The sequence below is a fragment of the Fusarium verticillioides genome, chromosome 7, assembly GCF_000149555.1.
Source record: "Fusarium verticillioides 7600 chromosome 7, whole genome shotgun sequence".
Lineage (NCBI taxonomy): Eukaryota > Fungi > Ascomycota > Sordariomycetes > Hypocreales > Nectriaceae > Fusarium > Fusarium verticillioides.
The window spans coordinates 46850-60363 of NC_031681.1; the positions used below are offsets into that span (position 1 = coordinate 46850).

At 46.8% G+C, this 13514-nt stretch overlaps 5 protein-coding genes across 5 annotated transcripts; 3 read left to right on the forward strand and 2 right to left on the reverse strand.

Annotated features, from left to right (window-relative positions):
• Nucleotides 1-278: 278 nt before the first annotated feature.
• FVEG_15872 (hypothetical protein) lies at nucleotides 279-2063 on the reverse strand (the record flags this gene model as incomplete). Its single annotated transcript, XM_018905098.1, has 1 exon — nucleotides 279-2063. One exon carries the CDS (start codon nucleotides 2061-2063, stop codon nucleotides 279-281), a length of 1785 nt encoding a protein of 594 aa, XP_018752055.1.
• A 470-nt stretch (nucleotides 2064-2533) lies between these two features.
• Nucleotides 2534-5364, forward strand: FVEG_06511 (beta-mannosidase; the record flags this gene model as incomplete). Its single annotated transcript, XM_018894906.1, has 7 exons — nucleotides 2534-2667; nucleotides 2721-3096; nucleotides 3148-3412; nucleotides 3466-3769; nucleotides 3831-4261; nucleotides 4312-4547; nucleotides 4606-5364. 7 exons carry the CDS (start codon nucleotides 2534-2536, stop codon nucleotides 5362-5364), a joined length of 2505 nt encoding a protein of 834 aa, XP_018752056.1.
• FVEG_06512 (hypothetical protein) lies at nucleotides 5175-6473 on the reverse strand. The gene is made up of 2 exons (XM_018894907.1): nucleotides 6338-6473; nucleotides 5175-6230 (listed from the first exon to the last, which is right to left on the reverse strand). Exons 1-2 carry the CDS (start codon nucleotides 6433-6435, stop codon nucleotides 5381-5383), a joined length of 948 nt encoding a protein of 315 aa, XP_018752057.1. The 5' UTR covers nucleotides 6436-6473; the 3' UTR covers nucleotides 5175-5380.
• A 652-nt stretch (nucleotides 6474-7125) lies between these two features.
• Nucleotides 7126-9098, forward strand: FVEG_06513 (hypothetical protein; the record flags this gene model as incomplete). Its single annotated transcript, XM_018894908.1, has 2 exons — nucleotides 7126-8206; nucleotides 8257-9098. 2 exons carry the CDS (start codon nucleotides 7126-7128, stop codon nucleotides 9096-9098), a joined length of 1923 nt encoding a protein of 640 aa, XP_018752058.1.
• A 2745-nt stretch (nucleotides 9099-11843) lies between these two features.
• Nucleotides 11844-13393, forward strand: FVEG_06514 (succinate-semialdehyde dehydrogenase; the record flags this gene model as incomplete). Its single annotated transcript, XM_018894909.1, has 4 exons — nucleotides 11844-11955; nucleotides 12000-12705; nucleotides 12814-13201; nucleotides 13259-13393. The coding sequence occupies 4 exons, from the start codon at nucleotides 11844-11846 to the stop codon at nucleotides 13391-13393; spliced, it is 1341 nt and encodes a 446-aa protein (XP_018752059.1).
• Between the last annotated feature and the right edge of the window lie 121 nt (nucleotides 13394-13514).

The window sequence follows — 13514 nt, forward strand, 5'->3', positions numbered from 1 at the left end:
GGTGCTGGCAATAGTATAGTAGTGTGATAAAAGCCTGCTCGATCGTTTCGATGTGGCCAGCCGTTTTAATGACTGCACCCGGAATCTAGAAAATGACAACGTTTCCTGCCCATTGACTGAAGATTCAAAGGGCCGAGTTATATAACGAACAGTAGGCAGCAGATCTATCGCGAAGTACAAGACATATAAAGAGAATTTCTTTTACATTACTGACTTATCTTTAAAAAACTATAAAGGTGACTTTTCATATAAGTTATTTATATTGCAAATATTTATATTCACCTCAACAGCATATCTACAACCGGATTATCTAGGTCTTTAGCCTCGCCAAACATTAATCCATCGACATAGCACCAGCTGACAAGAGCCCATGTCTGCACTGAAGGCGATATCATCTCTTCATCAGCAGACAATGGGTCAAGCCGCAGTACAAGCGGTACTCGGCAGCCCGGAACGGTACACACAACATCCCCTTTCATGATAGGTTCTGGCCCAATGCCGAAGATGCCTTGGCTGGTTGCGAATGCCTTCATTGTGTCTATACGGGGCCTTATTATGCGGTGGTACTTATTAGACTCAATTTTGTGAAGATCCTTTTGTCGCGAGCTCGACTGTACCCACCGTAGCCACTCATCGAAATGCCGGCGGAGCTCATCCCATCCAGGCATACCGACTCTCAGCCGGTTGTCGTCGATATCGAGACCCATTATGAGAGACTCAGCTAATCTATCCATCCAGGCCTCCATGGAAAGGTTGCCTGCTAGTCGTGTTCTGAGTGCCAGGACAGATTTGACTGCTTCTCGCTGCTGCTTTACAACCCAAGAAGCGAACGGAGGGCAGATAACGTGTATTGTATCGATTGGCTTGACATGAAGTCGAAGCCGACGCGATGACTCAGTATCGATTTTTGGTGATGTTTTCAAGCATCCGCCTGCATCCCAGCCTGCGCTATCGCAAAGAACAAGTGGCTCATCGTAGGCATGACATCGAAGATCAGGGGCCCAAGTCGGTATGTTGGAATGCTGCCGCATATAGCCCATCCAAGAAAGGGCTAAAAGATCAAGGGAGTCCCCATTGCAAAGGAGTGCTTCGGCTGTAGCAATGAAAACTTGCTCTTCAGTGATTCTGTAATTCGCTTTTGGTACTGGTCGTTTATCCGCAATACCGTGAAAAGCAAAGACTTTGTCGCAGGTCCTTGTCGCTTGGCAATGATATGCAGCCTGAAGGAGAGTCTCATAGCATACCCCACTTTCTCCCTCATACGCCTTCTTCTGGTATTCTTCTCGTATATCAAGCATCCTGGTAACACACCAAAACCCAAGAATGGCTGGATGATCGTCTTGATAGCGACCGAAGCCAACAAATGAGTTCCAAATAGCAGAAACGCCATCTGAAAAGTGGCTCAGATCTACACAGTCCTCACCACAAACCACCTGGATGTTCTTCCCGGCAGCAACCTCTTGAATAACCCACACTCTTTGAAACCATGGGCGTTGAAGGAGAAGTAGCATGCTCTCTAGTCCAGACTCATCAGCCTCGTGCCGATTGGGTCGTGGGGCCTTGCGGTATAAACTCCGAAATTTATCGTAAAAAGAGGTTGATTTGACCAAAGGTTCTGGTCTTGTCTCGATTTCATTCTCGTCTCGTTTCATGAAACGGAATGCATTTTTGGTAACATCATCACTTTTGCCTAGCCAAACCAAGACTTCCGCAGAGCGAGAATAGATCTTTCCCATGAGGGGGACTTGGAATTCCTTCTCCACTGTGTCTTGCTGGTTGATGCAAATGGCGTCGATCCAGACAGTGAACTTTGAGGATTTCTTCATTAAAGAGATAAAAAGATCTAGTAGCGTCTGGCTAAGAGGGAGGGAGTCGCCATTGTGAAACTCAATTCTCGCTATATCTGCTGAATTGTCCCAGCAGTAGGAAATAGCGGTGTATTCTGGAGGGTCGTCAAGAGGCACAACCCTGAAGTTGCCGATAGGCTCAGAATTTCCTTCTTTAACATTGATATCCAAGATCCTGATATAGTTCCCGAAGAGGGGGGGATATGTAATATTCATAGTGATTTAGATCTTAAGGGCAGAACTATAAGGATTTAGCCAAGAATTGAAAGAACGGGGAGGACTAGTCTGTGGGGCCAGAGGAAGGATAACCTTAGCCTGTTTTGGAACTGTGAGAGTGAAATCTCTGTTGGTTTTCAGTGGGGTATAGCGTGAGCAGCCTGGACTAAGGCCAGAATCGGGGACGGAAGTGCTCATTCCGCGGCTGATGAATACCGAAGTCCCGCATCGAAATTCGGAACTAGCACGGAAATTGGTAGCACCGATTAAATGCGATCATATCCATAACTAAATTCAAACATGCCATATGTTATAAGCAGCTCAAAAGGAAAGGCATTAAAAGGTATCACTGTCCCCAGCGCCCGAATTCAACATCGAGACTCGAACACCAGAGATCATTGTATATGTCTTTGGCACTGGTCTTTATCGATAAACAAATCTAACAAGCAGTCTTTACCACCCTAATCATGATGCCTCCAATGGCACAAAGAACGTTGCTTGAGAAGGGATGGTCATTCAGGAATGCAACAGATAGCCGTGATGCTTGGAAACCCGTGGCCAGAGTGCCGACAGTTGCCCACATTGACTTGATTGAAAATGGAATGTTAGTACGTCGAGTTCTTCACTTTTCCAGGTGCTAATTGATGACCTACCTAGCATCCCTGATCCATTTCTCGATATGAATGAGCTCGAAGTCGAGTGGGTTGGAGAGACGGCTTGGACTTACCGCACTACTTTTGGCTCGCCCTCTGCCAACAGTAAATCGGTGTATCTTATCTTCGAGGGTCTTGATACTTTTGCTCAAGTCAAGCTCAACGATGTCGTCATACTCGAGAGCGATAACATGTTCCTCAGCCACCGTGTTGATATCACTAACAAGCTTTCTGACGAGGGGACCAATGTGTTGAGCATTGACTTTGACAGTGCGCTGCTCAAGGCCAGAGAAATCACAAAGCAATATCCTGATCATCGATGGGAGCTCTTCAATGGAGAGGCTGGACGCTTAGTTGTGAGAAAAGCTCAATATCACTGGGTATGTACCATAATTGAAAGACAAAAGACCTTCTGCTAAGCAAACACACAGGGATGGGATTGGGGTCCGGTGCTTAACACGGCCGGTCCATGGAAGCCAGTCTGGCTTGAAGTGTCATCAGCCCATATAAATGACTTCCTCCTCAATTACAGCGTTTCTCCAGACCTCAAAGAGGTTCTGGGCTCGGTTGAAGTCGATGTTGAAGGGCATTATGACACGGCAAATGTCTCTATCCAGTTTCAAGACAATATCGTCTACAGTACAGCAGCAGCAGCAAGGTCTTCCAGCGGCCGTCTAGTTATCCCTTTCACTATAGGTACTAGCCATACGCGCTTCTGCAAGTTCTAAGTACTAACAGCTACCAACTAGATCAACCGAAGCTGTGGTATCCAGCTGGATGCGGTCATCAGTCTCGATACACCGTGAGTGTCAGTATCTCCAAAGACGGCCAGAAACTTGATGCAAAGACCAAGAAGACTGGCTTCCGGAAAAGCGAACTTGTTCAAGATGGAGACTCCCATGGAAAATCGTTCTTTTTCAGAATCAACAACATCGACATCTTCTGTGGCGGCTCGTGCTGGATTCCTGCCGACAACTTTCTACCTCGAATCACTACTGCCAAATACCGGGAGTGGTTAAAGCTCATGATAGAAGGCAATCAAATCATGACAAGGTAAGGGGTAATCGATGAGCTTGATATATCGGTACAGAATAGCTGACGCAATCTCATTCAGAGTTTGGGGCGGTGGCATCTATGAAGACGATGCTTTCTATGACTGCTGCGATGAGATGGGCATTCTTGTTTGGCAGGATTTCATGTTTGGCTGTGGAAACTATCCTGTAGGGCCAGCACTGATAAGATCGATTCGCGAGGAGGCAGTGCAGAACGTCAGCCGACTGCATCATCATCCTTCCGTTGTGGTTTACGCCGGCAACAATGAGGATTACCAGGTTCAAGAGCAGGCTGGCCTTGAGTACAATCCAGAGGACAATGATCCTTCTTCTTGGCTCAAGACTTCTTTTCCTGCTCGGTACTACTACGAGTACCTTTTACCAGAGGTTGTCAGTCAAGTATCTCCAGGGATGGCGTACTGGCCTGGGTCCCCATTTTCCGGAGGTAAAGACACGACTGACAAAACTACTGGAGATCTCCATCAGTGGAACGGTATGTGACGGTAAAGACTTCCGGCTGCTTACATACTGACATCTCCACAGTTTGGCATGGCACACAGGAGAAATACCAGGTCTTTGACAGGCTCGGTGGCAGGTTCAACAGCGAGTTTGGCATGGAGGCTTTTCCAGCCTTATCGACGATTGAGCACTGCATTACCAAACAGAGCGACCGCTTTCCGCAGTCTCAGATGATGGATTTCCACAATAAGGCAGATGGCCACGAACGACGAATTGCTACTTACGTGGTGGAGAACTTCCGTCCCCTTCCAGACCTTGAAGTATAGTTTCTCCCTTTTCAGAAGCAGAGCTCTATTGCTGACCCCTCATCCTCATCAGTCTCACATATACCTGACACAGCTTTGCCAAAGCGAAGCCATGACTTTTGCGTACCGCAGTTGGCGTCGTCAATGGGGCGATGATCGCCGATGCGGCGGCGTTCTGGTCTGGCAGATGAACGACTGCTGGCCCGCCATCTCATGGTCCATCGTCGACTATTTCCTCACCAAGAAGCCAGCTTACTATTCTATTCGTCGAGCTCTCAAGCCCATCGCTGCCGGCGTCCAACGGCAACACCATGACTGGAGTGTTGTTCATGCCAGACCAGCGAAGACTTCTTCGTTTGAGGTTTGGGTTGCGAGTAGTAAGCAGCATGAGGTAACTGTCACTGTTGAAATTCGCTTCATTTCAATCAGTACTGGTAGGGATATCAGGGATAAAATCGTGAAGGGCAACGCGGTTCTGATTCCAAATGGTACAACTGATATCCTCACTGGGCAGATTGACAACGCAAAAGATGAGCCGCATGTCATATCTGTCAGCGTTATGCAGGGCGACACTTGTGTCTCCCGAGACGTCGATTGGCCTCAACCTCTCAAGTATCTTGACTTTTCCGATAGAGGTGTTGAGGTTCAAGTCGGTCCAGATGGTTATCAACTCACAGCCAGCAAACCCACTAAAGGGTTGGTCTTTAAAGAGGTATCCGGTGTTTCTTTGGAGGACAACTGTGTAGATCTCATCCCGGGCGAAGTTGTCACTGTAAAGGTGAGGGGAAGTGGGACGTTATGGGGTACCCCAACATATAGATACCTCCATTAGGATGACCTCTCTACATTTACAATCTTGCCTTGAATAACTCGGTGTCCTTTACCCACTTGCCGCCAATTGGGCGTCCTCCGCGCAAACGCGTCACTGCGACACCATCTTCGACAGGAGCGAACAGGGGCAATCCTGTTTGTGCGATGCCATAGTCACGAATCACCGCCTGGCCTCGGGGCGACACAAGGTACAAGAAAAAACCGCGTACTTGGCGTGCCGCGGGGGTATCCGCCTCTACCATATCTGGTGAAAATGAAGCATAGCAACTGTTCATCAAAACATCCTTTGAGTGAGTTGGCTCGAAGAAGATGGTAGAATTGGAAATGGTGCCAAGTCCAGTCTGCCGCAAGACTGTTGACCGATCAGTCAGGAAGTAGGCACCAGCTGCATCAGCCCCTTTAAGAGCCTCTGGTGGCGATAGAATGCTTCTCTTGTACCAGGATGATGTTGACGCTTGGTCATCCCATGGCTCCCGGCCAGTCAAGGACCAGATTTCGCGTTCTTTCCACATAGTTGCAGAATGGTCGACACGACTGTGGAACAGGCTGCCCGAGGCAGCGATCTTCTCAAAAGCATCAGGTAATGAATCTGCGGATGCCAGTCCCGCAGGGTCTGTAAGGGGTCCTGCTAGGCAAAAGTGGTCGTGGAATACGCATCCAGCTGTGTATGACCATCCTTCAGCCTGAGCTAAAGCTTCCTGGTCACGTTCATAAGTCAAGGCAAAGTCAATGGACCCTTTCAGTAGCGCTAGCTGCGTGTTGCGGGAGTGGTTGCACATCCACTCAATCAAACCACGGTTGCTTCGAGACTCCAGGTAGTCTTGGGCAAGTTCTTTGATCAAGCCAGTAGCACCTGCACCACCATTTCTAGATGGATGGCAATTGTTAGTGGCTTGTCAGACAAAGGCTCAGATAGATAGATAGATAAATAAGGGACCGAATACGAAAGGGCTGTTCGACTGAGTTTGACGTACCCGATTCGGAGCAACACATGTCCAGTTTTGCCATACGTTTCACGAGCATTTGCATCAATCTCTCCGTGTGAGATAATGGCGGTCGAGCGCGATGACATGGCGACAGATGAGAAGAGCTTTCAGCAATGAACTCACAGTAATAACAAGAGGTTTACTCCACCATTTGGTAGAATGAGCCATGAGTCATTGCCGCTAATAGAGACAGCTGTGTTTTCGAGTAACCTATTGGCTAATCCTGAAAGGTAGATCCACAGCTCTAAGCCGACGTTATCGCTTCCCCGCAAATGACACCCGACCCATTCCCACATATTTTTCTGAGTCCTGGGCCTGGGGTAAGGAGTAGTTGCGCAATTGATAACAATTGAGGAAATTCCCGAATCGTACCTCATCTGCTAGTAAGCCAAGTCGTGACAAACATAAATTTCGGCTCTTGGATTATTGAACTTTAGACCTTGCTCCTTTAACATTTCCCCAAACCTATCGCGATATGTCTAGTCTTCTTATTACTGAGATTTATTTACTCGAGGTCCCTCAGTTTCCTTACCCTATAGACTAAGCGCCCAATGCCAGTCTATATTTAGCACTTCTCCACCACAACCCCTGTGCATCCTAACAAAGCTATTGTATTGGACCAAGCTTGCCCCTTTTTAGCGCGTCAGTCAGATTCTCCGGCCATCGATTTATGGGTAAGCACGCTGGGCGTCAACAAGAAATAACCTTGAGACATCACAAAGACCCTGATCGGACGATCTCAATAAGACCAGAAGACACGTACTGTAGCTTTCAAAATGTCCTCAACGGCTGTACCGGACTCGAGCTCAGGCGGAAGCAGTGACGACAATACCGAGCTCATTATTGCCGTGGTTGCGCTGGTCATCTCCGTCTTGGCCTTTGTCATTGCAATTCTCCAGGCGCTACAGCAGTATCTCGCCACAGCGACCGGCTTCTCATCATGCAGTGAAGCTGTCATAGGAAAATGGGCACAATTTGCCCGGCGCCGGATGATCTGGTCCGAGTTCCGTTTCGAGGTCCAGTTCGAGGCTCCAGTCATCTTTGTCGCCAAGCCCAGCAACACCAGGGGACCACTTGGAGATGATGCCCTCGCCAAGGACGACAGCAAAAAGATCATTCGCCTTGATGGCGGCAACGATAACTTTAAATACACAGATACAGTTAAGGAATTCGACAACGAGTACAAGCAGAGCACGCAGCGAATCATCCATACGGCTGATAATGAGAAAGCTACCTGGTATGGCTTGCTCATGGCTATTGTCAGAATGGAGAAAGAGTCTCGCGAGTGGCAAGGCAAAAAGTCAGCTGAGTGGGTCAAGGCAGCTGGCCCACGCCCACCGATTGACACAGAAGAGCCTCATGCTCATCACTCACTAGTCGTCTGTATGCAGAGAAAGAGGCGTACGTGGGATAGCATGCCCAAGGACTTTGCCAAACCATATGCCACAACCACAATATCGCATCTAGTGGAGATTGCAGGAATGCTGGGCATCCATTGGAGGAAGTTTGATCTCAATACCGACCAATATCGCGGCCAAGGCAACGGATTTGTTCTATATGGCTCATACACAGATGGTCTTGGTATCACCTTCAACTTTCAGAAGCAAGGACCAACCTGGTTCGAGAAGAACCGTGTGATCCCCAACTACAACGTCAAGCAGCTATGCTTCGGCATGGCCCCAACGATCTTCAACCAGGAGAAGAAGGTCTATGCCGACGAGGCCAAGGGAGCAGAGAGTCTTCAATTGGGAAGTTTGGCTGAGGTTGCAAAGACACTCGTGGTGCTTGGATGTGATATCAACACTGTCAATTACTTCCGAAAGCCTGATCAAGCACGCCACACTCACTTATTTGCGGGTAAGTTGCACTCTGTTGGGTTATTCCAAGAGAAAACTTACCTTCAGCAGTCCCATTCGAAATTCTTGGCATGATCGGAGAAATGCTTCATATCAAGGGCACCGTCTTCCGTATGCTTCCAAACCCGACCGTGTTCTACTGGGATCCCAGCTCCTTTTCACTTTCAGCACTAATGACGGAATACATCAATTGCTTGCGACCTCTCCATGAGACAGCTTTGAAGGATAGCGAACAAGTAAGCAAAATCCTCAAATGGGCAGAAGCGGATGAAAAGTTCCCACTCCTGCGAACAGAAGGATCAACGCTAGATATCTTTGGCGAAGAGATTAATGGTGCAAACTTGGTCAATCACCTCAACAATCTCCGGTCTGGAGTCGAATTGTGTGATGAGTACTTTGGCAGAATGAAGAAACATGGATTATCCATGATCAAGAGAGTTGTTCGTATGCATATCCAAGAGATCATGGGTATCCTACACGAGAAGAACGAAGTCGACGATACCACGAATAACGATGAAAACGATAAAGCTGTTGACGATGCGCCGATTACCATTCATGACATTGATTCCGCACCAGGCGAAGACAAAGAGACTCTACTCGTTCAAATGTATTTTGACCGCGTTCGACAAAACGTCGTCCGGAATCTCAGCAAACAGGGCCTGCTAAGCAAACGCATGAAGGCAAGAAAAGATTCATTTGTCTCGGAAGATGACATGAGTACAACCCGCCCCAAGCACGGGGCAAGGTTCGGGGACAAAGAGCTTAACGAGGCTTGGTGCGTACTCATGTTCCGCATGTTATGCTGGTTACAACTGCACGACTTCCATAAAATGGATCTTCACATCAGCAAAAGCGATGCGTACGCGAGCCGCATCCCTGTTTATATTGTATGATAACGGCAAGGTCGGATCGTATCTGAACGGATAGTTTGTTTTACCAATGTATTCTAACGGAATCGCCGAGCGTCTAGATACGTCATGCAATGATCAGAACAGCTTTGCCTCCTGGTATCAAGAGCCTATTTATTGAAATGCGTAAGCAAGCTTTGTGATCGCTGATGCCTACCTGGCTACAATCGCCATCGGCATAGTGAACAATGTACTTTTGTCACTCGGGCACCGGTAGATTCGGCAGAGTAGACGGTCATTCATGGACCTTAGAGGTCCACTGGGTCAAGGGTTATGCATTCTGACAGTTGGACATTGAGGCAAGCTCAGCAGACGTCCGTGCTGATTACACTTTTGTCTGTAGGATGTGGGTCATGCCTTGAACACGAGACCTTTGTGTCTTTTGTAAACTTAGCTACGGCTCCCGTGACCATCTTGACCATCGGATCAAATAACTCCTATGATGACCAACCTGGGGTCGATTTGCTGCAGGCGTGAATAATACCGAAATCACCAAGGTCAGTGAAGATTGAAAGGAAGACGGTATCTTGAGTAGTGATGACTGGGCAGACATTTAAGATGTTGATGCCGCAGGCAGCATAAAGCATTCTACGGTAAAGAACCATACTTTAAGCTCTCGCAGTGTTCGCCAATTACATGACCCCCAACTGGAATTTAACATAAATCGCGCATCATTGAGTTCCATGTGAATGGGCTAATTTCGGCAACGGTTTCACATAAAGCAATCGTACGATAGAGAAACTATGATGATCAATTCGGCTTATCCTCTATTACAATAAAACTATTCTATAACGATCTCCGATGTAGCGATTCTCGCGCTATAGCGATATAAAGTCCGGTTTTTTTATATTTTTGCAGTTAATAATTAAAAACCCTAGTATTAATAATATTTTTATTTTTAAAGTAAAATTAATATAAAAAATAAGTATTTTATTTTAATTGTTTTTAAAAAGTTATTTAAATAGCTAATTATATAAAAAAAATTAAATAAAGAAAAATTAAATAAATAAAGATTGCAGTTAAGATTTTAGAAAAGAAATTAAAAACTTATATAACTATTTAAGTAAATAACAAGCCCTACTTTTATAATACTAAATCACTACTATAACGATATAACCACTATGCCAGATAGTATCGTTGTAGCCCTGTTTTACTGTAGTACAGATACTGTGCACAGGTTTTATTGCGCCTGACAGCTACGGAAGTGCGGAACTAGCCTCTGAAATAAGCTTTGGACCCCTGAGCTAGGCCCTCTTACCCTGAAGGTTAGAATGCGTTGTCGTGATTGACCTTGGTCCTATATATTTACTAGTGCATCGTTCTGATAGTTGCTTGAGTTGCAGTTAAGCCAGACCAAGAGTCAGGAGACGACTAAATACTGCCATGTCCCCTATGACAGATAATAAACTCGCCCGAGTTGTAACGCAACTCCTTATGAGAAAATCCTAACAGAATGGCTGTCTTGATTAGAGTTCAGACAAATCTCATGCTGGGCCACTTGCGATACTACGACGCGTATTACACTGTCGATCTATGGATACATCTACGAGTCATTATCTCGGACCAGGAAATGTCGGTAAGTACGTTGGTGTATTGGAGAGAAACAAGTACTGTATCAATACGAGACCGGAAGAATACAGAACCATAGAGTCGGTCCATGTACTAAAGTTCAGGTGGAGTCGTCTCAAAGACAGCCTTGTCAGTAGCAAACTGATTGGAACGCAAAGAACAAGAGCCAAGGCGCTCAGGCCATACCTCGCTATAACGTGGGTCAATTTATATTACAGCAATGCGATACCGCTAATCATTTTCCACATGACATAGTACTAGAAGAACTGTCTATAAAAGCCCTGTCATATTTACTGACAAGTTTCCCACCTAATTCGCCATCAGCTCAACGGGGCTTTATGATCCAGACTCTTCCACCTCTATATTTATCAACTTGTACTTCAATCGGCTTTCCAAGGTAGGTTCATGAAGAATGGATATGACGCAGCTTAGATCAGTACTAAAAGCACAACCAGACTCAACATAAATATACAATGAAGCTATCAGCTGTCGGTCTTTTCTTTGGCCTGTTCGCCATGGCCAACGCAAAATGCTACAACTGCTTCTATGCACAAGGTTCGCCTCCTTGCGACGCATGCCCCAGGGTTATCAACGGTGGATGTGGTGGCTGCATTGGCGGTTGCCCTGCTGCGGTGGGCAGAACTTCAGCTGTTGAAGAGGTAGCCTGTTAGATAAACCTGGCGGAGACACCTTTAAGGACAACTATTGCATCATTCTTAGGCTAGAAAGCTTGATTAGTCAAAGAAAATCCGGACTTGGTCAGCAATGAAATGTGTTCGGTGATATATTGTCGAGTTACCAACCTCCGTGTGCCGCAACCTCATTAGCCTCATTAGTGAACTATACCTATTCAGGAAGTGCGAAACGCATCTTTACTTCGATGAACTCTCACTTGTTAAAGAACCGGCTACTTGCCGGTGGAACGTGCTGAATATCCAAGTAATACCATGAATGACCGTTTTCACCTTCTCAGGCAGGAATTTAATAGAACAATAAACACCAGTTATACTGTCACACTGTGCTACTTTTTGGTGATTCTCTAAGTTCCCAGCCACAAGTCTCAGCTCTACATAACACGGAAGCTTTGACAATTTCACAAACCTTATCGCTCCTTCTGCGCATCTTGGTCTTTGCAGACCTTCAATCCAACGCTCCAACATAATGCAGCGATTTTTCAAACTTTCCAACCCGGATCTTCTCCACGAAGCATCATACGTCCACGGAGAATGGATTCAAGCAGCTTCTGGCAAAACATTTATCATCACTAATCCTGGTAGCGGCATTGCTTGGGCTACCTGCCCTGACAATTAGCTGAAGATGTCAACAACGCAGTCCAATCTTCTCACAGCGGCTTTCTTGAGTACAGAGGGTACACTGCGCGTAAAAGAGCCCAGCTGTTACTAGAATGGCATCGCTTGATCGGCGAGTCTAAAGAAGACCTTGCAAAGCTTGTTACATACGAAACTGGAAAGCCTCTCGCCGAAGCACGAGGAGAAATCGACTATTCTCTGGGCTTCGCTTGGTGGTTTGCTGGTGAAGCTGAACGGATTCAGGGCACAACTGGGGCGTCCAGCTGTGCAGAAAGAAGAGTGCTTACAATCAAGCAACCTATTGGTGTGGTTGTCGCTCTAGTCCCATGGAACTTCCCTATTGCCATGATCATGAGGAAGGCTAGCGCAGCCTTTGCTGCCGGGTGCTCTATGATTGTCAAACCGTCACCCAAAACGCCTCTATCTTGCCTGGCCCTAGCAGATCTAGCCACCAGAGCTGGTTTTCCATCGGGCACATTCAACGTCCTAACGACCTCTTTGGAGAATACTCCCAGCCTTTCCGAAGCTTTATGCACTCATCCTTTAGTCGCTAAGGTGACATTCACAGGCAGCACTAGGGTGGGAAAAATTGTTTCTGGTCTTTGTGCTCAGGGTCTTAAAAAGTGCACACTGGAGCTTGGTGGAAACTGTCCCGTTATTGTCTTTGATGATGCTGATTTCGGCCAAGCCATCGACCAGATCATGGCATTGAAGTAGAGGAATGCGGGCCAAGCATGTATTGCGGCAAATCGAGTTTATGTTCAAGCCGGCATCTATGAGAAATTCGCCACTGCCTTCTCCGTGAAGACCAGCAAGTTCAGGACCGGTCCCGGCGCTGATCCGGCCAACAACTTTGGGGCTGTCACTACGCTTGCTGGTCTTGAAAAGGCTGCATCACCCGTCAAGAACGTTCTCGAAAACGGGGCTAAGCTCAGAAACGGATCAGGAAGACCTCTTGTGCTGTCTTCCTCAAGACCCAGGCTGGTGTCGTTGGCCCACTTGACGTCCTGTTCCTCTGTTTCAAACTTGAAGAGGCCGCAGACGGGACCAAATGTTTCCTCTTTGGCCATCTGCATATCTTGTGTCATTCCAGTAAGAACCACTGGCTCCATGAACTGGCTGGTGTTTATTGCAAGCTATGTGTTTACCAGGAACTCAGACCGTTTGTGGAGGTTGTTCGAGAATCTGGAGGCAGGCATGATTGGCTTAGTAAGTAGCAGCAGTCTATCCCAATGCTACTGTCCACGAGAAACTGACATACTTTAGAATACAGGAAATGGCTCTGCGGCAGAAAGTCCCTTCGGAGGCATCAAGCAGTCTGGCTACGGAAAGGAAAGCGGCAAAGATGTTGCTGTGGCAGAGTATCTTGTTGAGAAAACTGGGACTTTGACAGTCATGTGATAGATGGGTGGCGAAGAATAATGTGAAGTGCTAGATTTAGGTCGCGTATTCATATGTTTTCTATATTACCTAGGATTTAAACGAATATAATACATGAAAAGGCGTACTTGATGGTCTAGAG